Source organism: Entelurus aequoreus, linkage group LG09 (assembly GCF_033978785.1).
Source record: "Entelurus aequoreus isolate RoL-2023_Sb linkage group LG09, RoL_Eaeq_v1.1, whole genome shotgun sequence".
Taxonomy (NCBI): Eukaryota; Metazoa; Chordata; class Actinopteri; order Syngnathiformes; family Syngnathidae; genus Entelurus; species Entelurus aequoreus.
In genome coordinates, this window is record NC_084739.1 from 62,023,307 (window position 1) to 62,047,897 (window position 24,591).

General features: G+C 40.7%; 1 protein-coding gene across 8 annotated transcripts in view; it reads left to right on the forward strand.

Annotated features, from left to right (window-relative positions):
• The window catches only part of LOC133657601 (ryanodine receptor 2-like), a 212,667-nt gene that overhangs the window by 152,211 nt on the left and 35,865 nt on the right, over positions 1–24,591 (forward strand). For 7 of the 8 annotated variants that reach the window (XM_062059109.1, XM_062059105.1, XM_062059111.1 and 4 more), the window contains exons 75-88: positions 1,718–1,792; positions 3,647–3,759; positions 7,089–7,185; positions 7,519–7,619; positions 12,414–12,465; positions 13,876–13,923; positions 14,032–14,131; positions 15,763–15,842; positions 15,994–16,070; positions 16,131–16,204; positions 16,585–16,665; positions 23,413–23,501; positions 23,562–23,690; positions 23,783–23,887. In XM_062059109.1, the coding sequence (XP_061915093.1) occupies positions 1,718–1,792; positions 3,647–3,759; positions 7,089–7,185; positions 7,519–7,619; positions 12,414–12,465; positions 13,876–13,923; positions 14,032–14,131; positions 15,763–15,842; positions 15,994–16,070; positions 16,131–16,204; positions 16,585–16,665; positions 23,413–23,501; positions 23,562–23,690; positions 23,783–23,887 (1,221 nt within the window). The remainder of the gene's footprint in view (positions 1–1,717; positions 1,793–3,646; positions 3,760–7,088; positions 7,186–7,518; positions 7,620–12,413; positions 12,466–13,875; positions 13,924–14,031; positions 14,132–15,762; positions 15,843–15,993; positions 16,071–16,130; positions 16,205–16,584; positions 16,666–23,412; positions 23,502–23,561; positions 23,691–23,782; positions 23,888–24,591) is intronic. The other variant, XM_062059108.1, reaches the window with a different exon arrangement.

Consider the following 24,591-nt stretch of genomic DNA (forward strand, 5'->3'; position numbering starts at 1 on the left):
AGCTGCCATCTTCCTGCCATCCTGCTGCCATCCTGCTGCCATCTAGCTGCCATCTTGCTGCCATCCTGCTGCCATCTAGCTGCCATCTTCCTGCCATCCTGCTGCCATCCTGCTGCCATCTAGCTGCCATCTTGCTGCCATCCTGCTGCCATCTAGCTGCCATCTTGCTGCCATCTTGCTGCCATCTTCCTGCCATCTTGCTGCCATCTTGCTGCCATCTTGCTGCCATCTTCCTGCCATCTTGCTGCCATCTAGCTGCCGTCTTGCTGCCATCTTCCTGCCATCTTGCTGCCATCTTGCTGCCATCTAGCTGCCATCTTCCTGCCATCCTGCTGCCATCCTGCTGCCATCTAGCTGCCATCTTGCTGCCATCCTGCTGCCATCTAGCTGCCATCTTGCTGCCATCCTGCTGCCATCTAGCTGCCATCTTGCTGCCATCCTGCTGCCATCTAGCTGCCATCTTCCTGCTATCCTGCTACCATCTAGCTGCCATCTAGCTGCCATCTTGCTGCCATCCTGCTGCCATCTTGCTGCCATCTAGCTGCCATCTTGCTGCCATCTTCCTGCCATCTTCCTGCCATCTTCCTGCCATCTTGCTGCCATCTAGCTGCCATCTTGCTGCCATCTTGCTGCCATCTTCCTGCCATCTTGCTGCCATCTTGCTGCCATCTTCCTGCCATCTTGCTGCCATCTAGCTGCCATCTTGCTGCCATCTTGCTGCCATCTTGCTGCCATCTTCCTGCCATCTTCCTGCCATCTTGCTGCCATCTTGCTGCCATCTTCCTGCCATCTTGCTGCCATCCTGCTGCCATCTTGTTGCCATCCTGCTGCCATCTTGCTACCATCTTGCTGCCATCTTGCTGCCATCTTGCTACCATCCTGCTGCCATCCTGCTGCCATCCTGCTGCCATTCTGCTACCATCCTGCTACCATCCTTCTGCCATCTTGCTGCCATCTTGTTGCCATCCTGCTACCATCTTGCTACCATCTTGCTGCCATCTTGCTGCCATCCTGCTGCCATCCTGCTACCATCCGGCTACCATCCTGCTGCCATCTTGCTGCCATCTTGTTGCCATCCTGCTGCCATCCTGCTGCCATCTAGCTGCCATCTTCCTGCCATCCTGCTGCCATCTAGCTGCCATCTTGCTGCCATCCTGCTGCCATCTAGCTGCCATCTTGCTGCCATCTTGCTGCCATCTTCCTGCCATCTTGCTGCCATCTTGCTACCATCTTCCTGCCATCCTGCTGCCATCTTGCTGCCATCCTGCTACCATCTTCCTGCCATCCTGCTGCCATCTTGCTGCCATCCTGTTGCCATCCTGCTGCCATCCTGCTACCATCTTCCTGCCATCCTGCTACCATCTTGCAACCATCTTGCTACCATCTTGCTGCCATCTTGCTGCCATCTTGCTACCATCTTGCTACCATCTTGCTACCATCTTGCTGCCATCTTGCTGCCATCCTGCTATCATCCTGCTGTGCACTGAAAGCCTTAGTAGCGTTTCATTGAAGCAACTGGAGTGCTATTCGTTAGCCTGTAAAATGTGTGAAAGCGTGCCTGGAATTGAACACATCACAATCCTACTGAGACTGCATGCACATTCATCCATGACTTTATCTTTCCTCTTCATTAATCCAGCAGCATATTTAAAAGTCTTTTTCAGTGGATCAAATTAGACAAACATGCAAGAAAGTAAACATTTCTTCCATCCTGCAGCAGGAGATCTTTAATCCAGACCACACAAGCGACAAGATCCTTGGAGTTGCTCGAGTCCTCTATCACCTTGATCAGGTAAACACCTTTCTCTTGTAAATACATGATAGTTTATGAAGTGGTAACTGTACATGTATTCATGGTATATGACATTGTCTTGTAAATACATGAGAGTTTATGAAGTGGTAACTGTACATGTATTCATGGTATATAACATTCTTTTGTAAATACATGAGAGTTTATGAAGTGGTAACTGTACATGTATTCATGGTATATGACATTCTCTTGTAAATACATGAGAGTTTATGAAGTGGTAACTGTACATGTATTCATGGTATATGACATTGTCTTGTAAATACATGAGAGTTTATGAAGTGGTAACTGTACATATTCATGGTATATGACATTGTCTTGTAAATACATGAGAGTTTATGAAGTGGTAACTGTACATGTATTCATGGTATATGACATTCTCTTGTAAATACATGAGAGTTTATGAAGTGGTAACTGTACATGTATTCATGGTATATGACATGATGAGAGAGCTTTTCTACTACCCTGCTTATAAAGCATGTTGGTGACACCTTCTTGCTGTGACAGCAACAAGGCCGCTTCCTAAAAGCAATGTAGAGTACTCGCTAGCGGCTAACGTCCCTCCACGGTGCGAGTCGCTGTCCCCACCTCTATAGTGACAAATAAACTAAATGAGCTATAATAAACGATATTAGCTCTGCTTCTTCCTACTTCTTTTCAGACATGTAGTGAGAAAGTGGAAATATGTGATGTGATAAACTTCAATCATAACCACTTGGGTCTCCATTCAACACCATTATGGTGATGTCATATTTGGCACTGGTGATAAAAGAGGTTACAGGTTGGCTGCTGACGTATGACATATTTGTGCAGTGTTGGCCTAAAAAACGTCTTTAAAAACATGTTTTATAAAGATTTTATTTATTAAAATGACAGAATGTTAATCAGTTGAATAAAATCAATTGGAGCGACCCCAAGTCAAACCTGATCCCAGCTTTAGAATACTTAGAGTATACATTTACAAAGCAATTGAGAAGGAAAGAAAAGAAAACCAAAAACGTATAAAAGCAAATAATAAAAATATCGCTAAAATTCTAAAAGAATAGACTTCTCCAAAAATGATGACTTGATACAGAATCTGAATATATAAAAATCGCAATTTGAATGTCAAAACATATTTTTGAGGACTCACAATTTAACACACAATTTAATTATTGTATGATTTATGATTAAATTAAATCATTAAGTGTTGAAATAAATAATTGCACTAAATACATAGACACATTTAATAATAAGTGTATGGAATTAATTCCAATTGTAAGAGTTAGTGACACATTTAGGTAGTTATTACAAGATGTATTTATTTATTGACATTTTAGCCATTTAAACCTCCGTACATTCAACCTTGCCGCTGATACACGCCAACAGACAAGCGGACACCACAAAATCAGGGCGCCACAATTGTTTGGTAAAGATGAGGAACGTAAATATTAATGCTGCACTTCAGCCAATAAAAATAGAATACCTTTAATAATTCACAATTGTACCTGGCCTATGACCAATTGTACCTGGCCAATGACCAATTGTACCTGGCCAATGACCAATTGTACCTGGCCTATGACCAATTGTACCTGGCCAATGAGCAATTGTACCTGGCCAATGAGCAATTGTACCTGGCCAATGAGCAATTGTACCTGGCCAATGACCAATTGTACCTGGCCAATGAGCAATTGTACCTGGCCAATGAGCAATTGTACCTGGCCAATGACCAATTGTACCTGGCCAATGAGCAATTGTACCTGGCCAATGAGCAATTGTACCTGGCCAATGAGCAATTGTACCTGGCCAATGAGCAATTGTGATGCTATTCCTGAGGTGTGTGTTTGCTTGTGTGTGCAGGTGGAACATCCTCATAGACATAAAAAGACTTCATGGCACAAAGTGTTGACCAAGCAGAGGAAGCAGGCAGTTGTGGCTTGCCTAAGAATGGCCCCGCTATACAACCTGCCCAGGTACTATACACACACACACACATACACACACTCACAAACACCCACACATCACCATTATACAACCTGCCCAGGTACTCTACACACAAAAGCATACACACACACACACACACACACACACACACATCACCATTATACAACCTGCCCAGGTACTATACACACACACAAACACACTCTAAGATTGTTCTATCACAGTGTTGTGTGTGACTAACACTAAGATTGTTCTATCACAGTGTTGTGTGTTACTAACTCTAAGATTGTTCTATCACAGTGTTGTGTGTTACTAACTCTAAGATTGTTCTATCACAGTGTTGTGTGTTACTAACTCTAAGATTGTTCTATCACAGTGTTGTGTGTTACTAACTCTAAGATTGTTCTATCACAGTGTTGTGTGTTACTAACTCTAAGATTGTTCTATCACAGTGTTGTGTGTTACTAACTCTAAGATTGTTCTATCACAATGTTGTGTGTTACTAACTCTAAGATTGTTCTATCACAGTGTTGTGTGTTACTAACTAAGATTGTTCTATCACAGTGTTGTGTGTTACTAACTCTAAGATTGTTCTATCACAGTGTTGTGTGTTACTAACTCTAAGATTGTTCTATCACAGTGTTGTGTGTTACTAACTCTAAGATTGTTCTATCACAGTGTTGTGTGTTACTAACTCTAAGATTGTTCTATCACAGTGTTGTGTGTTACTAACTCTAACATGTTTCGTGTTGTTGTATAAGCTAGCTTATCTCTTGCCGTAGTTAGCTTTTACGGCTAATGCCGTAGCACGCTGATGTGTTAGTACGCTAGAAAAAGAGTTCCTCAGTGTTCACTCTTACAATAACAATGTTGTACAGTTTGTTATTATACATGTTACACAACGTAAATGAAGTATTGTTGACTCTCTTCGAATGTATTTTGAAAGTGATTTAGAGGTAGAATTGATTGCTAACATTAGCTGCATTGCTAGCCACCAAGAAGGAGCCATTTTTATGTTAGAAAGTGAAAAAAACTTTTGTCGTCTTGTCTCTTATGATTGTGAATGATAGGCAGAATGTAAAAAAAAAAAGTGAAGTTCCCCTTTAACAATAAGCTCTTAAAAGTAATGAAGGGGCAAACATAAGATCACTGATCACTTCTGACTTCATGCCAACAATCAAGCACAAGATGAGATCTAGTTGATGCTCCCACTGATTGATCACTGATCACTTCCTGCAACTTTGATCACTTCTGCTTGCTTCCCACCAACAATCCAGTCTTCTAGCAAACACTTTAGTTCCTGACATGTTTGTGGCAATATAATATATGTTGATATTGTTTCATGGCTCAGCCCTCATGGAAACTTCAAGAAAGAAGAAAATGCGCATGGAGGTGGTGGTAAGCTACCAAGTATTTGACTTTGCAGCAAACAACAAACGCTTTTGGCAAACTCCCGTTTCAAATTCTTATTTCTATGCCGCCTGATTTTGAAAACCTTTTTGAATGTGCTGTTTGCATATTGATGATTGAGAAAGGGAAGAAGGCAGGTGTCAATCATCTCATCTTGGCTGTTTAGGCACAGGTGTCAATCATCTCACCTTGGTTGTTTAGGCACAGGTGTCAATCATCTCATCTTGGCTGTTTAGGCACAGGTGTCAATCATCTCATCTTGGCTGTTTAGGCACAGGTGTCAATCATCTCATCTTGGCTGTTTAGGCACAGGTGTCAATCATCTCATCTTGGCTGTTTAGGCACAGGTGTCAATCATCTCATCTTGGCTGTTTAGGCACAGGTGTCAATCATCTCACCTTGGTTGTTTAGGCACAGGTGTCAATCATCTCACCTTGGTTGTTTAGGCACAGGTGTCAATCATCTCATCTTGACTGTTTAGGCACAGGTGTCAATCATCTCATCTTGGCTGTTTAGGCACAGGTGTCAATCATCTCATCTTGGCTGTTTAGGCACAGGTGTCAATCATCTCATCTTGACTGTTTAGGCACAGGTGTCAATCATCTCATCTTGGCTGTTTAGGCACAGGTGTCAATCATCTCATCTTGGCTGTTTAGGCACAGGTGTCAATCATCTCATCTTGGCTGTTTAGGCACAGGTGTCAATCATCTCACCTTGGTTGTTTAGGCACAGGTGTCAATCATCTCATCTTGACTGTTTAGGCACAGGTGTCAATCATCTCATCTTGGCTGTTTAGGCACAGGTGTCAATCATCTCACCTTGGCTGTTTAGGCACAGGTGTCAATCATCTCACCTTGGCTGTTTAGGCACAGGTGTCAATCATCTCATCTTGGCTGTTTAGGCACAGGTGTCAATCATCTCATCTTGGCTGTTTAGGCACAGGTGTCAATCATCTCATCTTGGCTGTTTAGGCACAGGTGTCAATCATCTCATCTTGGCTGTTTAGGCACAGGTGTCAATCATCTCATCTTGGCTGTTTAGGCACAGGTGTCAATCATCTCATCTTGGCTGTTTAGGCACAGGTGTCAATCATCTCATCTTGGCTGTTTAGGCACAGGTGTCAATCATCTCATCTTGGCTGTTTAGGCACAGGTGTCAATCATCTCATCTTGGCTGTTTAGGCACAGGTGTCAATCATCTCATCTTGGCTGTTTAGGCACAGGTGTCAATCATCTCATCTTGGCTGTTTAGGCACAGGTGTCAATCATCTCATCTTGGCTGTTTAGGCACAGGTGTCAATCATCTCATCTTGGCTGTTTAGGCACAGGTGTCAATCATCTCACCTTGGCTGTTTAGGCACAGGTGTCAATCATCTCATCTTGACTGTTTAGGCACAGGTGTCAATCATCTCATCTTGGCTGTTTAGGCACAGGTGTCAATCATCTCATCTTGGCTGTTTAGGCACAGGTGTCAATCATCTCATCTTGGCTGTTTAGGCACAGGTGTCAATCATCTCATCTTGGCTGTTTAGGCACAGGTGTCAATCATCTCATCTTGGCTGTTTAGGCACAGGTGTCAATCATCTCATCTTGGCTGTTTAGGCACAGGTGTCAATCATCTCATCTTGGCTGTTTAGGCACAGGTGTCAATCATCTCATCTTGGCTGTTTAGGCACAGGTGTCAATCATCTCACCTTGGCTGTTTAGGCACAGGTGTCAATCATCTCATCTTGGCTGTTTAGGCACAGGTGTCAATCATCTCATCTTGGCTGTTTAGGCACAGGTGTCAATCATCTCATCTTGGCTGTTTAGGCACAGGTGTCAATCATCTCATCTTGGCTGTTTAGGCACAGGTGTCAATCATCTCACCTTGGCTGTTTAGGCACAGGTGTCAATCATTTCATCTTGACTGTTTAGGCACAGGTGTCAATCATCTCACCTTGGCTGTTTAGGCACAGAGCCGTCAACCTCTTCCTGCAAGGCTACCATCAGTCCTGGATAGCAGCTGAGGACAAGACTCTGGAGGAGAGGCTGGTGGAGGACTTAGCTGTGAGTGCTATAATAACATACATTATTGTAACATACATTATTATTAACATGCTGTTATACATTAGCTGTGAGTGCTATAATAACATACATTATTGTAACATACATTATTATTAACATGCTGTTATACATTAGCTGTGAGTGCTATAATAACATACATTATTGTAACATACATTATTATTAACATGCTGTTATACATTAGCTGTGAGTGCTATAATAACATGCTATTATACATTTTCTATTCAACTCTTATCACTGGCAAGAAATGGGACTCTTTGCATTCTGTATGTGTTGATTGTGCGCATCACACTTAGTCACCTCCATCTTGTCATTCAGGGTGTGAGGGGCCAGGCTGGAGAAGAGGGAAGAGCCAAGCTGATGGATCCTCTCCTCCAACTCATCACTTTCTTCAGTCGAAGCGCCTTGACAGCAAGGAGGTGTGCTCATGATGTCTCCAGCTTTTCTATTAGAGGTGGAAAGGAACTTTACTATTAGAACTTTTCTATTAGAGGTGGAAAGGAACTTTACTATTAGAACTTTTCTATTATCAATCAATGTCAATCAATGTTTATTTATATAGCCCTAAATCACAAGTGTCTCAAAGGGCTGTACAAGCCACAACGACATCCTCGGTACAGAGCCCACATACGGGCAAGGAAAAACTCACCCCAGTGGGACGTCGGTGAATGACTATGAGAAACCTTGGAGAGGACCGCATATGTGGGTAACCCCCCCCTCTAGGGGAGACCGAAAGCAACGGATGTCGAGTGGGTCTGACATAACATTGTGAAAGTTCAGTCCACAGTGGATCCAACACATCAGCGGGAGTCCAGTCCACAGCGGGGCCAACAGGAAACCATCCCGAGCGGAGACGGGTCAGCAGCGCAGAGATGTCCCCAACCGATGCACAGACTAGTGGTCCACCCGGGGTCCCGGCTCTGGACAGCCAGCACTTCATCCATGGCCACCGGACCTATGCAACTCCCCCTCGCAAGGGACAGGGGAGAAGAGGAAAGAAGAAAAGAAACGGCAGATCAACTGGTCTAAAAAAGGGGGGGTCTATTTAAAGGCTAGATTATACAAATTAGTTTTAAGATGGGACTTAAATGCTTGGTGGAAAGGAACTTTACTATTAGAACTTTTCTATTAGAGGTGTAAAGGAACTTTACTATTACAACTTTACTATTAGAGGTGTAAAGGAACAGCCAGGCTAACCAGACCGGCCCCCCAGGTTCTTTTTTGCAGCAAATTCTTTAGAACTCTAGAGCAGGGGTCCCCACACTTTTTGACTCGGGGGCCGCATTGGGTTAAAACTATTTGGCCGGGGACCGGGCTGTATATGTATGTATATATATATATATATATATATATATATATATATATATATATATATATATATATATATATATATACAAACCCCGTTTCCATATGAGTTGGGAACTTGTGTTAGATGTAAATATAAACGGAATGCAATGATTTGCAAATCCTTTTCAAGCCATATTCAGTTGAATATGCTACAAAGACAACATATTTCATGTTCGAACTCATAAACTTTATTTTTTTTTTGCAAATAATAATTAAGTTAGAATGTCATGGCTGCAACACGTGACAAAGTAGTTGGGAAAGGGCATGTTCACCACTGTGTTACATGGCCTTTCCTTTTAACAACACTCAGTAAAGGTTTGGGAACTGAGGAAACTAATTGTTGAAGCTTTGAAAGTGGAATTCTTTCCCATTCTTGTTTTATGTACAGCTTCAGTGGTTCAACAGTCCGGGGTCTCCGCTGTCCTATTTTAGGCTTCATAATGCGCCACACATTTTCAATGGGAGACAGGTCTGGACTGCAGGCGGGCCAGGAAAGTACCCGCACTCTTTTTTTATGAAGCCACGCTGTTGTAACACGTGCTGAATGTGGCTTGGCATTGTCTTGCTGAAATAAGCAGGGGCGTCCATGAAAAAGACGGTGCTTAGATGGCAACATATGTTGTTCCAAAAGCTGTATGTACCTTTCAGCATTAATGGTGCCTTCACAGATGTGTAAGTTACCCATGTCTTGGCCACTAATACACCCCCATACCATCACACATGCTGCCTTTTACACTTTGCGTGGATAACAGTCTGGATGGTTCGCTTCCCCTTTGGTCCGGATGACACGATGTGGAATATTTCCAAAAACAATTAGAAATGTGGACTCGTCAGACCACAGAACACTTTTCCACTTTGCATGAGTCCATCTTAGATGATCTCGGGCCCAGAGAAGCTGGCGGCGTTTCTGGGTGTTGTTGATAAATGGCTTTGGCTTTGCATAGTAGAGCTTTAACTTGCACTTACAGATGTAGCGACCAACTGTAGTTACTGACAGTGGTTTTCTGAAGTGTTCCTGAGCCCATGTGGTGATATCCTTTAGAGATTGATGTCGCTTTTTGATACAGTGCCGTCTGAGGGATGGAAGGTCACGCTCATTCAATGTTGGTTTCCGGCCATGCTGCTTACCTGCAGTGATTTCTCCACATTCTCTGAACCTTTTGATGATATTATGGAGCGTAGATGTTGAAATCCCTCAATTTCTTGCAATTGCACTTTGAGAAAGGTTGTTCTTAAACTGTTTGACTATTTGCTCACGCAGTTGTGGACAAAGTGGTGTACCTCGCCCCATCCTTTCTTGTGAAAGACTGAGCCTTTTTTGGGAAGCTGTTTTTATACCCAATCATGGCACCCACCTGTTCCCAATTAGCCTGTTCACCTGTGGGATGTTCCAAATAAGTGTTTGATGAGCATTCCTCAACTTTATCAGTATTTATTGCCACCTTTCCCAACTTCTTTGTCACGTGTTGCTGCCATCAAATTATAAAGTTAATGATTATTTGAAAAAAAAAAAAGTTTATCAGTTTGAACATGAAATATGTTGTCTTTGTAGCATATTCAACTGAATATGGCTTGAAAGGGATTTGCAAATCATTGTATTCCGTTTATATTTACATCTAACACCATTTCCCAACTCATATGGAAACGGGGTTTGTATATATATATATATATATATATATATATATATATATATATATATATATATATATATATATATATATATATATATATATATATATATATATATATATATATGTAAATTATTTACAGATAAAAACAGTTGATGCATGCTCGTTCGACTCTGTGGCACGAGCGCAATGATGTCACGTTATTGATGTTATTGATGGGAAAATGCACTTTTAGACAAAATTATTTGCCTGAGCGGCTAGGAGACCCCGAGAGTAACAAGCAGTAGAAAATGGATTAGAAAGGACAAATAAAAAAAATTTAAAAATCCCCCAAAAAATTAAAAAAATTGGTGGTCTGGACCACCTCTCTTAGTACATGGACCACCTCTCTTAGTACATGGACCACCTCTCTTAGTGCATGGACCACCTCTCTTAGTGCATGGACCACCTCTCTTAGTACATGGACCACCTCTCTTAGTACATGGACCACCTCTCTTAGTGCATGGACCACCTCTCTTAGTGCATGGACCACCTCTCTTAGTGCATGGACCACCTCTCTTAGTTCATGGACCACCTCTCTTAGTACATGGACCACCTCTCTTAGTGCATGGACCACCTCTCTTAGTGCATGGACCACCTCTCTTAGTACATGGACCACCTCTCTTAGTGCATGGACCACCTCTCTTAGTACATGGACCACCTCTCTTAGTACATGGACCAACTCTCTTAGTGCATGGACCAACTCTCTTAGTACATGGACCACCTCTCTTAGTACATGGACCACCTCTCTTAGTACATGGACCACCTCTCTTAGTGCATGGACCACCTCTCTTAGTACATGGACCACCTCTCTTAGTGCATGGACCACCTCTCTTAGTGCATGGACCACCTCTCTTAGTACATGGACCAACTCTCTTAGTGCATGGACCAACTCTCTTAGTACATGGACCACCTCTCTTAGTACATGGACCACCTCTCTTAGTGCGTGGACCACCTCTCTTAGTGCGTGGACCACCTCTCTTAGTGCGTGGACCACCTCTCTTAGTACATGGACCACCTCTCTTAGTGCATGGACCACCTCTCTTAGTGCATGGACCACCTCTCTTAGTGCATGGACCACCTCTCTTAGTACGTGGACCACCTCTCTTAGTGCATGGACCACCACTCTTAGTGCGTGGACCACCTCTCTTAGTGCGTGGACCACCTCTCTTAGTACATGGACCACCTCTCTTAGTGCATGGACCACCTCTCTTAGTGCATGGACCACCTCTCTTAGTGCGTGGACCACCTCTCTTAGTGCATGGACCACCTCTCTTAGTGCGTGGACCACCTCTCTTAGTGCATGGACCACCTCTCTTAGTACATGGACCACCTCTCTTAGTGCATGGACCACCTCTCTTAGTACATGGACCACCTCTCTTAGTGCATGGACCACCTCTCTTAGTGCGTGGACCACCTCTCTTAGTGCGTGGACCACCTCTCTTAGTGCATGGACCACCTCTCTTAGTACATGGACCACCTCTCTTAGTACATGGACCACCTCTCTTAGTGCATGGACCACCTCTCTTAGTGCATGGACCACCTCTCTTAGTACATGGACCACCTTTCTTAGTGCATGGACCACCTCTCTTAGTGCATGGACCACCTCTCTTAGTGCGTGGACCACCTCTCTTAGTGCATGGACCACCTCTCTTAGTACATGGACCACCTCTCTTAGTGCATGGACCACCTCTCTTAGTGCATGGACCACCTCTCTTAGTACATGGACCACCTCTCTTAGTACATGGACCACCTCTCTTAGTGCATGGACCACCTCTCTTAGTGCATGGACCACCTCTCTTAGTGCGTGGACCACCTCTCTTAGTGCATGGACCACCTCTCTTAGTACATGGACCAACTCTCTTAGTGCATGGACCACCTCTCTTAGTACATGGACCACCTCTCACCTTCTTGTCTGCTGGCAGACAGCCTGCTTCTTCACTTGCAAGTGGGAAATAAGGAAGGCAACATGTGGGAAATAAAGAAGGCAACAAGTGGTAACTAAGGAAGGCAACATGTGGGAAATAAAGAAGGCAACAAGTGGTAACTAAGGAAGGCAACATGTGGGAAATAAAGAAGGCAACAAGTGGTAACTAAGGAAGGCAACATGTGGGAAATAAAGAAGGCAACAAGTGGTAACTAAGGAAGGCAACATGTGTCCTTACAAGCCAACTAATATGTCCTTTGTTTTCTTCTCAGTGGTCTTGGAAGTGACGGTCTCTATCTGTCCTACGTGGAGATCATGGCCAAGGTATGCATAGAAAACAAAAAGCCCTTTTCCACCGCAGGAACTTTTTCAGGAACTTCCTTTCTTACCCGGGTAAATAAAGTTCCCGCTGTGTTTCCACCAAAAACTACCTAGGTAGATTTAGTTCTTCAGGAACCTTCCAGAGTTCCTCCTAGCTAGGTGGGACTTTTCCAAGCGACCAGGAACCTTTTCGAGGGCGGGCTGTGCTGTGGATCACTGATTGGTTGAACTCAGTTGGGGGCGTTCCTAATACTTCTTTTTCAAACCCACGACCGCCATTGGAATATACTTATTTATTTCTTATTTCTTGTGTGTTTCTATGACAACTAACTTGACAATGGAGAAAAAGAAGAACAAAAGGAACTTTTGACTTGTAGGACCTTTAGTGCTGAAGAAGGCTGATCAGTGGAACTATCTTGCAGTGTTTGTAAACTACATGCACTTTATTCTTGTTTAGTACTTTTTACTAACTTCATTTTGTTACGTGAAGTAGACGGACTCTTTTAAACGTATTTACTGAGGAGTATGAAGCCTGACTCGAAGCAACGACCTCAGCAGCTTACTACTCGGACTTTGTTGGATAAATGTGAAATAAAGGAGGCAGCACACGAGGTAAATAACATCAAATATTAACTATTGACTTTATTACATCTTGTAAAAGTAGTTAGTGACGCTCCATTTGTGTTGATATTAGCCTCAACCCCAGTCAACTGAATGCTAATGCTAACAAGCTAACGCTAAAGCTGATGTGTTCGTGTTGTTGGCATGAGATAAACACTGACATGTATTATTTATATATTGTTTTTTACAGATAAACACTGACATTATTTATATATTGTTATTTACAGATTTAACACTGACATGTATTATTTATATGTTGTTATTTACAGATAAACACTGACATGTATTATTGATATATTGTTATTTACAGATAAAAATTGACATGTATTATTTATATATTGTTATTTACAGATTAACATTGACATGTATTATTGATATATTGTTATTTACTGCTGAAATGGACCAAAAGGAATCACCTGACTTCATGAATTCATCATGTACTGAGAGGACGACTTTCTGACTGTTGGACATTGCGGACAAAAGCCTGACTTCTGATGAACAATTCTGTACACTTTATTTTGTAAATGATATTGTTTTGTACATGATTGCTTTGTCTTTCAATTCCATGGCTTCATTGTAGATGAAATATAGTAAACCACGCCTGCGTACGTCATCAGCCTGATTTGTAGAAACTACCTGAACTGTGGTGGAAACAAACCACATACTTCTACAGGAACACAGTTCCAGGAACCAGAGGTTCCAGGAACCAACAGTTCAGTGGAAAAGGGCCTAAAGGGGATTTTGAAGTCTTGGTGGTCGTCCATGTTGTCAACCCCAAGTTTGCCCTTGCAGAGTTGCCACAGGGAAGACGACCAGCAACAGGAGGTGGAAAGTTTTGAAGTGAGTCTTTTCTGTCAAGTTCTTCTTCTTCTTCAGGATAGCAAACATTACCATCTGACTTTAAGGGTAGCATCAAAAAGCTCCAATAAAACAGTTGTTGTGTTCCAGGAGAAGGAGATGGACAAACAGAAGCTGCTCTACCAGCAGGCCAGGCTGCATGTCCGTGGAGCGTCAGAGATGGTCCTGCAGAGCATAAGTGCCAGCAAAGGTAGTTGACAAGCAAGTCCTGCAGCGCATAAGTGCCAGCAAAGGTAGTTGACAAGCAAGTCCTGCAGAGCATAAGTGCTAGCAAAGGTAGTTGACAAGCAAGTCCTGCAGAGCATAAGTGCCAGCAAAGGTAGCTGACAAGCAAGTCCTGCAGAGCATAAGTGCCAGCAAAGGTAGTTGACAAGCAAGTCCTGCGGAGCATAAGTGCCAGCAAAGGTAGTTGACAAGCAAGTCCTGCAGAGCATTAGTGCTAGCAAAGGTAGTTGACAAGCAAGTCCTGCAGAGCATAAGTGCCAGCAAAGGTAGTTGACAAGCAAGTCCTGCAGCGCATAAGTGCCAGCAAAGGTAGTTGACAAGCAAGTCCTGCAGAGCATAAGTGCTAGCAAAGGTAGTTGACAAGCAAGTCCTGCAGAGCATAAGTGCCAGCAAAGGTAGCTGACAAGCAAGTCCTGCAGAGCATAAGTGCCAGCAAAGGTAGTTGACAAGCAAGTCCTGCGGAGCATAAGTGCCAGCAAAGGTAGTTGACAAGCAAGTCCTGCAGAGCATTAGTGCTAGCAAAGGTAGTTGACAAGCAAGTCCTGCAGAGCATTAGTGCTAGCAAAGGTAGTTGACAAGCAAGTCCTGCAGAGCATAAGTGCTAGCAAAGGTAGTTGACAAGCAAGTCCTGCAGAGCATAAGTGCCAGCAAAGGTAGTTGACAAGCAAGTCCTGCAGAGCATACGTGCCAGCAAAGGTAGTTGACAAGCAAGTCCTGCAGAGCATAAGTGCCAGCAAAGGTAGTTGACAAGCAAGTCCTGCAGAGCATTAGTGCCAGCAAAGGTAGTTGACAAGCAAGTCCTGCAGAGCATTAGTGCTAGCAAAGGTAGTTGACAAGCAAGTCCTGCAGAGCATAAGTGCCAGCAAAGGTAGTTGACAAGCAAGTCCTGCAGAGCATTAGTGCCAGCAAAGGTAAAGTTGACAAGCAAGTCCTGCAGAGCAGCAAAGGTAGTTGACAAGAAAGTCCTGCAAAGCAACAAAGGTAGTTGACAAGCAAGTCCTGCAGAGCAGCAAAGGTAGTTGACAAGCAAGTCCTGCAGAGCAGCAAAGGTAGTTGACAAGCAAGTCCTGCAGAGCAGCAAAGGTAGTTGACAAGCAAGTCCTGCAGAGCAGCAAAGGTAGTTGACAAGCAAGTCCTGCAGAGCAGCAAAGGTAGTTGACAAGCAAGTCCTGCAGAGCATACGTGCTAGCAAAGGTAGTTGACAAGCAAGTCCTGCAGAGCAGCAAAGGTAGTTGACAAGCAAGTCCTGCAGAGCATACGTGCTAGCAAAGGTAGTTGACAAGCAAGTCCTGCAGAGCAGCAAAGGAAGTTGACAAGCAAGTCCTGCAGAGCAGCAAAGGTAGTTGACAAGCAAGTCCTGCAGAGCAGCAAAGGTAGTTGACAAGCAAGTCCTGCAGAGCAGCAAAGGTAGTTGACAAGCAAGTCCTGCAGAGCAGCAAAGGTAGTTGACAAGCAAGTCCTGCAGAGCAGCAAAGGTAGTTGACAAGCAAGTCCTGCAGAGCAGCAAAGGAAGTTGACAAGCAAGTCAAAGTGTCACTTTGACATTTTGTTAAAGCTGTGCTGTGTTTTGATTGTGATGATTTGACGTCTGGTCAGGAAGTTTGGGCTCCATGATTGCTCCAACACTCCAGCTGGGCATCGCACTTCTCAACGGAGGGAACGCCGCTGTTCAGCAGGTGCATTGTGGCGCTCATCTCATCCTCCCAACTTAGTCTGAGAACTTAGTGAAAGCGTAATAATGTTCCTGTCACAGTCTACTTGCAAGTTGAGTGTGGTTGTAGTGAAGCGTCACACCTGCCTTAATCACACCTTGCTGGCTTCTCGTAGAAAATGCTGGATTATCTGCGACAGCGACGTGACGTTGGCTTCTTTCAGAGCATGGCTGGACTGGTGCAGGCCTGCAGGTGAAGCAGCTCCACTCAGTCTTTGCTGCCACACCACTCATTCTTATTTGACATTTCCAGTGTGCTGGATTTAAACGCTTTTGAGAGGCAGAACAAAGCTGAAAGATTAGGCATGGCCCTGGATGACAGCTCAGGTAAGCTGCCTCCCTTTTAACACTATATTCCATACTTTGTCATCCTTTCCATCCACCTTTTAACACTATATTCCATACTTTGTCATCCTTTCCATCCACCTTTCAACACACTATATTCCATACTTTGTCATCCTTTCCATCCACCTTTCAACACACTATATTCCATACTTTGTCATCCTTTCCATCCACCTTTTAACACACTATATTCCATACTTTGTCATCCTTTCCATCCACCTTTTAGCACACTATATTCCATACTTTGTCATCCTTTCCATCCACCTTTTAACACTATATTCCATACTTTGTAATCCTTTCCATCCACCTTTTAACACTATATTCCATACTTTGTCATCCTTTCCATGTCTTCACCTTTTCCGCAGGAGAGAAGGTGATGCGTGATGAACATGTCACCTGTGATCTATTCCGCTTCCTGCAGCTGCTGTGTGAAGGACACAACACAGGTAGGAAGGACACAACACAGGTAGGAAGGACACAACACAGGTGGGAAGGACACAACACAGGTAGGAAGGACACAACACAGGTAGGAAGGACACAACACAGGTGGGAAGGACACAACACAGGTAGGAAGGACACAACACAGGTGGGAAGGACACAACACAGGTAGGAAGGACACAACACAGGTAGGAAGGACACAATACAGGTAGGAAGGACACAACACAGGTGATTGCTTCTCCCACACTCTACCACTTTGATGAACTCTTAGCACATTTACAATTGACTCACAGGATTTTATTGTTGTATATATATTATTGTATTATTGTTTATATATTATTGTATTATTGTTGTCTATATATTATTGTATTATTGTTGTATATATATATTATTGTATTATTGTTGTATATATATTATTGTATTATTGTTGTATATATATTATTGTATTATTGTTGTATATATATTATTGTATTATTGTTGTATATATTATGCGGGGTGTCCAAAGTGTGGCCGGGGGTCATTTACGGAATAGAGCTTCTTTTTATTCCAGCCCGTGACATTTAGCCCAGCTTGCATACGACTAAAATCAAGAGTAAGATGACTAATTGTGAAAGAGATCTTGATCTCAATGGGTTTTCTTATCTGGTTAAATAAAGGTTCTATTCTAATTCTGTGTTATTATTTGAGTGAGTGGTCCCCGGGGCCCCCTGTAGTGGAAAAGTTGGGCCCCGAGGTCAAAAAGGTTAGGAACCCCTACTCTATAAACACATACAGTAACTAGGATAAAGGTGTTGTATCCCACCTTCTGCCCAAATGTAGCTGGGATAGGCTCCAGCACACCCGCGACCCCGAGAGGGACAAGCGGTAGAAAATGGATGGATGGATGGTCATAACTTGACTTACGTTTGATGTGTTATTTAATAAAATATTGCTGGGGTATTTCTGTATGCAGCCTGGGGAGAAAAAGTTTGGACACCCCTGATACAACACCTTTGTTGAGTTTTTTCACATAAAGCAACTCATGTATCAGATTTCACATAAAAGCAACTCATGTATCAGATTTCACATAAAGCAACTCATGTATCAGATTTCACATAAAAGCAACTCATGTATCAGATTTCACATAAAAGCAACTCATGTATCAGATTTCACATAAAAGCACCTCATGTATCAGATTTCACATAAAGCAACTCATGTATCAGATTTCACATAAAAGCAACTCATGTATCAGATTTCACATAAAAGCAACTCATGTATCAGATTTCACATAAAGCAACTCATGTATCAGATTTCACATAAAAGCAACTCATGTATCAGATTTCACATAAAAGCAACTCATGTATCAGATTTCACATAAAGCAACTCATGTATCAGATTTCACATAAAAGCAACTCATGTATCAGATTTCACATAAAAGCAACTCATGTATCAGATTTCACATAAAAGCAACTCATGTATCAGATTTAACATAAAAGCCACTCATGTATCAGATTTCACATAAAGCAACTCATGTATCAGATTTCACATAAAAGCAACTCATGTATCAGATTTCACATAAAAGCAACTCAAGTATCAGATTTCACATAAAAGCAACTCATGTATCAGATTTCACATAAAAGCAACTCATGTATCAGATTTCACATAAAGCAACTCATGTATCAGATTTCACATAAAAGCAACTCATGTATCAGATTTCACATAAAAACAACTCATGTATCAGATTTCACATAAAAGCAACTCATGTATCAGATTTCACATAAAGCAACTCATGTATCAGATTTCACATAAAAGCAACTCATGTATCAGATTTCACATAAAAGCAACTCATGTATCAGATTTCACATAAAGCAACTCATGTATCAGATTTCACATAAAAGCAACTCATGTATCAGATTTCACATAAAAGCAACTCATGTATTAGATTTCACATAAAAGCAACTCATGTATCAGATTTCACATAAAAGCAACTCATGTATCAGATTTCACATAAAGCAACTCATGTATCAGATTTCACATAAAAGCAACTCATGTATCAGATTTCACATAAAAGCAACTCATGTATCAGATTTCACATAAAGCAACTCATGTATCAGATTTCACATAAAGCAACTCATGTATCAGATTTCACATAAAGCAACTCATGTATCAGATTTCACATAAAAGCAACTCATGTATCAGATTTCACATAAAAGCAACTCATGTATCAGATTTCACATAAAGCAACTCATGTATCAGATTTCACATAAAAGCAACTCATGTATCCGATTTCACATAAAAACAACTCATGTATCAGATTTCACATAAAAGCAACTCATGTATCAGATTTCACATAAAAGCAACTCATGTATCAGATTTCACATAAAAGCAACTCATGTATCAGATTTCACATAAAGCAACTCATGTATCAGATTTCACATAAAAGCAACTCATGTATCAGATTTCACATAAAAGCAACTCATGTATTAGATTTCACATAAAAGCAACTCATGTATCAGATTTCACATAAAAGCAACTCATGTATCAGATTTCACATAAAGCAACTCATGTATCAGATTTCACATAAAAGCAACTCATGTATCAGATTTCACATAAAAGCAACTCATGTATCAGATTTCACATAAAGCAACTCATGTATCAGATTTCACATAAAAGCAACTCATGTATCAGATTTCACATAAAAGCAACTCATGTATCAGATTTCACATAAAGCAACTCATGTATCAGATTTCACATAAAAGCAACTCATGTATCCGATTTCACATAAAAACAACTCATGTATCAGATTTCACATAAAAGCAACTCATGTATCAGATTTCACATAAAGCAACTCATGTATCAGATTTCACATAAAAGCAACTCATGTATCAGATTTCACATAAAGCAACTCATGTATCAGATTTCACATAAAAGCAACTCATGTATCAGATTTCACATAAAAGCAACTCATGTATTAGATTTCACATAAAAGCAACTCATGTATCAGATTTCACATAAAAGCAACTCATGTATCAGATTTCACATAAAGCAACTCATGTATCAGATTTCACATAAAAGCAACTCATGTATCAGATTTCACATAAAAGCAACTCATGTATCAGATTTCACATAAAGCAACTCATGTATCAGATTTCACATAAAAGCAACTCATGTATCAGATTTCACATAAAGCAACTCATGTATCAGATTTCACATAAAGCAACTCATGTATCAGATTTCACATAAAGCAACTCATGTATCAGATTTCACATAAAAGCAACTCATGTATCAGATTTCACATAAAAGCAACTCATGTATCAGATTTCACATATAAGCAACTCATGTATCAGATTTCACATAAAGCAACTCATGTATCAGATTTCACATAAAAGCAACTCATGTATCAGATTTCACATAAAAGCAACTCAAGTATCAGATTTCACATAAAAGCAACTCATGTATCAGATTTCACATAAAAGCAACTCATGTATCAGATTTCACATAAAGCAACTCATGTATCAGATTTCACATAAAAGCAACTCATGTATCAGATTTCACATAAAAACAACTCATGTATCAGATTTCACATAAAAGCAACTCATGTATCAGATTTCACATAAAGCAACTCATGTATCAGATTTCACATAAAAGCAACTCATGTATCAGATTTCACATAAAAGCAACTCATGTATCAGATTTCACATAAAGCAACTCATGTATCAGATTTCACATAAAAGCAACTCATGTATCAGATTTCACATAAAAGCAACTCATGTATTAGATTTCACATAAAAGCAACTCATGTATCAGATTTCACATAAAAGCAACTCATGTATCAGATTTCACATAAAGCAACTCATGTATCAGATTTCACATAAAAGCAACTCATGTATCAGATTTCACATAAAAGCAACTCATGTATCAGATTTCACATAAAAGCAACTCATGTATCAGATTTCACATAAAAGCAACTCATGTATCAGATTTCACATAAAGCAACTCATGTATCAGATTTCACATAAAGCAACTCATGTATCAGATTTCACATAAAGCAACTCATGTATCAGATTTCACATAAAAGCAACTCATGTATCAGATTTCACATAAAGCAACTCATGTATCAGATTTCACATAAAGTAACTCATGTATCAGATTTCACATAAAGCAACTCATGTATCAGATTTCACATAAAAGCAACTCATGTATCAGATTTCACATAAAAGCAACTCATGTATCAGATTTCACATAAAAGCAACTCATGTATCAGATTTCACATAAAAGCAACTCATGTATCAGATTTCACATAAAAGCAACTCATGTATCAGATTTCACATAAAGCAACTCATGTATCAGATTTCACATAAAAGCAACTCATGTATCAGATTTCACATAAAAGCAACTCATGTATCAGATTTCACATAAAGCAACTCATGTATCAGATTTCACATAAAAGCAACTCATGTATTAGATTTCACATAAAAGCAACTCATGTATCAGATTTCACATAAAAGCAACTCATGTATCAGATTTCACATAAAAGCAACTCATGTATCAGATTTCACATAAAGCAACTCATGTATCAGATTTCACATAAAAGCAACTCATGTATCAGCTTTCACATAAAAGCAACTCAAGTATCAGATTTCACATAAAAGCAACTCATGTATCAGATTTCACATAAAGCAACTCATGTATCAGATTTCACATAAAGCAACTCATGTATCAGATTTCACATAAAGCAACTCATGTATCAGATTTCACATAAAAGCAACTCATGTATCAGATTTCACATAAAAGCAACTCATGTATCAGATTTCACATAAAAGCAACTCATGTATCAGATTTCACATAAAAGCAACTCAAGTATCAGATTTCACATAAAAGCAACTCATGTATCAGATTTCACATAAAAGCAACTCATGTATCAGATTTCACATAAAGCAACTCATGTATCAGATTTCACATAAAGCAACTCATGTATCAGATTTCACATAAAGCAACTCATGTATCAGATTTCACATAAAGCAACTCATGTATCAGATTTCACATAAAAGCAACTCATGTATCAGATTTCACATAAAGCAACTCATGTATCAGATTTCACATAAAGCAACTCATGTATCAGATTTCACATAAAAGCAACTCATGTATCAGATTTCACATAAAAGCAACTCATGTATTAGATTTCACATAAAAGCAATTCATGTATCAGATTTCACATAAAGCAACTCATGTATCAGATTTCACATAAAAGCAACTCATGTATCAGATTTCACATAAAAGCAACTCATGTATCAGATTTCACATAAAGCAACTCATGTATCAGATTTCACATAAAAGCAACTCATGTATCCGATTTCACATAAAAACAACTCATGTATCAGATTTCACATAAAGCAACTCATGTATCAGATTTCACATAAAGCAACTCATGTATCAGATTTCACATAAAGCAACTCATGTATCAGATTTCACATAAAAGCAACTCATGTATCAGATTTCACATAAAAGCAACTCATGTATCAGATTTCACATAAAAGCAACTCATGTATCAGATTTCACATAAAAGCAACTCAAGTATCAGATTTCACATAAAAGCAACTCATGTATCAGATTTCACATAAAAGCAACTCATGTATCAGATTTCACATAAAGCAACTCATGTATCAGATTTCACATAAAGCAACTCATGTATCAGATTTCACATAAAGCAACTCATGTATCAGATTTCACATAAAGCAACTCATGTATCAGATTTCACATAAAAGCAACTCATGTATCAGATTTCACATAAAGCAACTCATGTATCAGATTTCACATAAAGCAACTCATGTATCAGATTTCACATAAAAGCAACTCATGTATCAGATTTCACATAAAAGCAACTCATGTATCAGATTTCACATAAAAGCAATTCATGTATCAGATTTCACATAAAGCAACTCATGTATCAGATTTCACATAAAAGCAACTCATGTATCAGATTTCACATAAAAGCAACTCATGTATCAGATTTCACATAAAAGCAACTCAAGTATCAGATTTCACATAAAAGCAACTCATGTATCAGATTTCACATAAAAGCAACTCATGTATCAGATTTCACATAAAAGCAACTCATGTATCAGATTTCACATAAAAGCAACTCAAGTATCAGATTTCACATAAAAGCAACTCATGTATCAGATTTCACATAAAAGCAACTCATGTATCAGATTTCACATAAAGCAACTCATGTATCAGATTTCACATAAAGCAACTCATGTATCAGATTTCACATAAAGCAACTCATGTATCAGATTTCACATAAAAGCAACTCATGTATCAGATTTCACATAAAGCAACTCATGTATCAGATTTCACATAAAAGCAACTCATGTATCAGATTTCACATAAAGCAACTCATGTATCAGATTTCACATAAAAGCAACTCATGTATCAGATTTCACATAAAGCAACTCATGTATCAGATTTCACATAAAGCAACTCATGTATCAGATTTCACATAAAGCAACTCATGTATCAGATTTCACATAAAAGCAACTCATGTATCAGATTTCACATAAAGCAACTCATGTATCAGATTTCACATAAAGCAACTCATGTATCAGATTTCACATAAAGCAACTCATGTATCAGATTTCACATAAAGCAACTCATGTATCAGATTTCACATAAAGCAACTCATGTATCAGATTTCACATAAAGCAACTCATGTATCAGATTTCACATAAAGCAACTCATGTATCAGATTTCACATAAAGCAACTCATGTATCAGCTTTCCAGAACTACTTGCGAACACAGAGCGGCAACAACACCACCGTCAACATGATCATCTCCACGGTGGATTACCTGCTGAGAATCCAGGTGAGACTCCAACTCAACAGCAGTTTGCTGGGAGAAAAGACTTCATCTCCTTTTCTTCAGGAGTCCATCAGCGACTTCTACTGGTACTACTCTGGCAAGGACGCCATCGACGCACAAGGTCAACGCAACTTTTCCAAGGCCATCCGAGTGTCCAAGCAGGTGTTCAACACCCTCACGGAGTACATACAGGTGGGACTTTCTTCAAACATTCACAGAGTACATACAGGTGGGACTTTCTTTCCTGGTGTCCAGGAAGTCACTCCTCATGTGGTGACTTGCAGGGACCGTGCAGTGGAAACCAGCAGAGTCTGGCTCACAGTCGCCTGTGGGACGCCGTGGTGGGCTTCCTTCATGTCTTTGCTCACATGCAGATGAAGCTCTCACAGGTATGTGACATTCCTTCTGCAACTCTGTACGTCTAAAGGTCTCCTGGTATGCAAAAGTCATGTTTGTCAGCATCATCTGCTCCTTGGTTCCACTTTTGAGAGAGGAGGCACAAAAACACTCATTGTGAAGTTCTATGACCTGCCCCTTGCTAGATAAGTTCTATGACCTGCCCCTTGGTAGATAAGTTCTATGACCTGCCCCTTGGTAGATAAGTCCTATGACCTGCCCCTTGGTTGATAAGTTATATGACCTGCCCCTTGGTTGATAAGTTCTATGACCTGCCCCTTGGTAGATAAGTTCTATGACCTGCCCCTTGGTAGATAAGTTCTATGACCTGCCCCTTGCTAGATAAGTTCTATGACCTGCCCCTTGGTAGATAAGTTATATGACCTGCCCCTTGGTAGATAAGTTATATGACCTGCCCCTTGGTAGATAAGTTCTATGACCTGCCCCTTGGTAGATAACTTCTATGACCTGCCCCTTGGTTGATAAGTTCTATGACCTGCCCCTTGCTAGATAAGTTCTATGACCTGCCCCTTGGTAGATAAGTTCTATGACCTGCCCCTTGCTAGATAAGTTCTATGACCTGCCCCTTGGTAGATAAGTTATATGACCTGCCCCTTGGTAGATAACTTCTATGACCTGCCCCTTGGTAGATAAGTTATATGACCTGCCCCTTGGTAGATAAGTTCTATGACCTGCC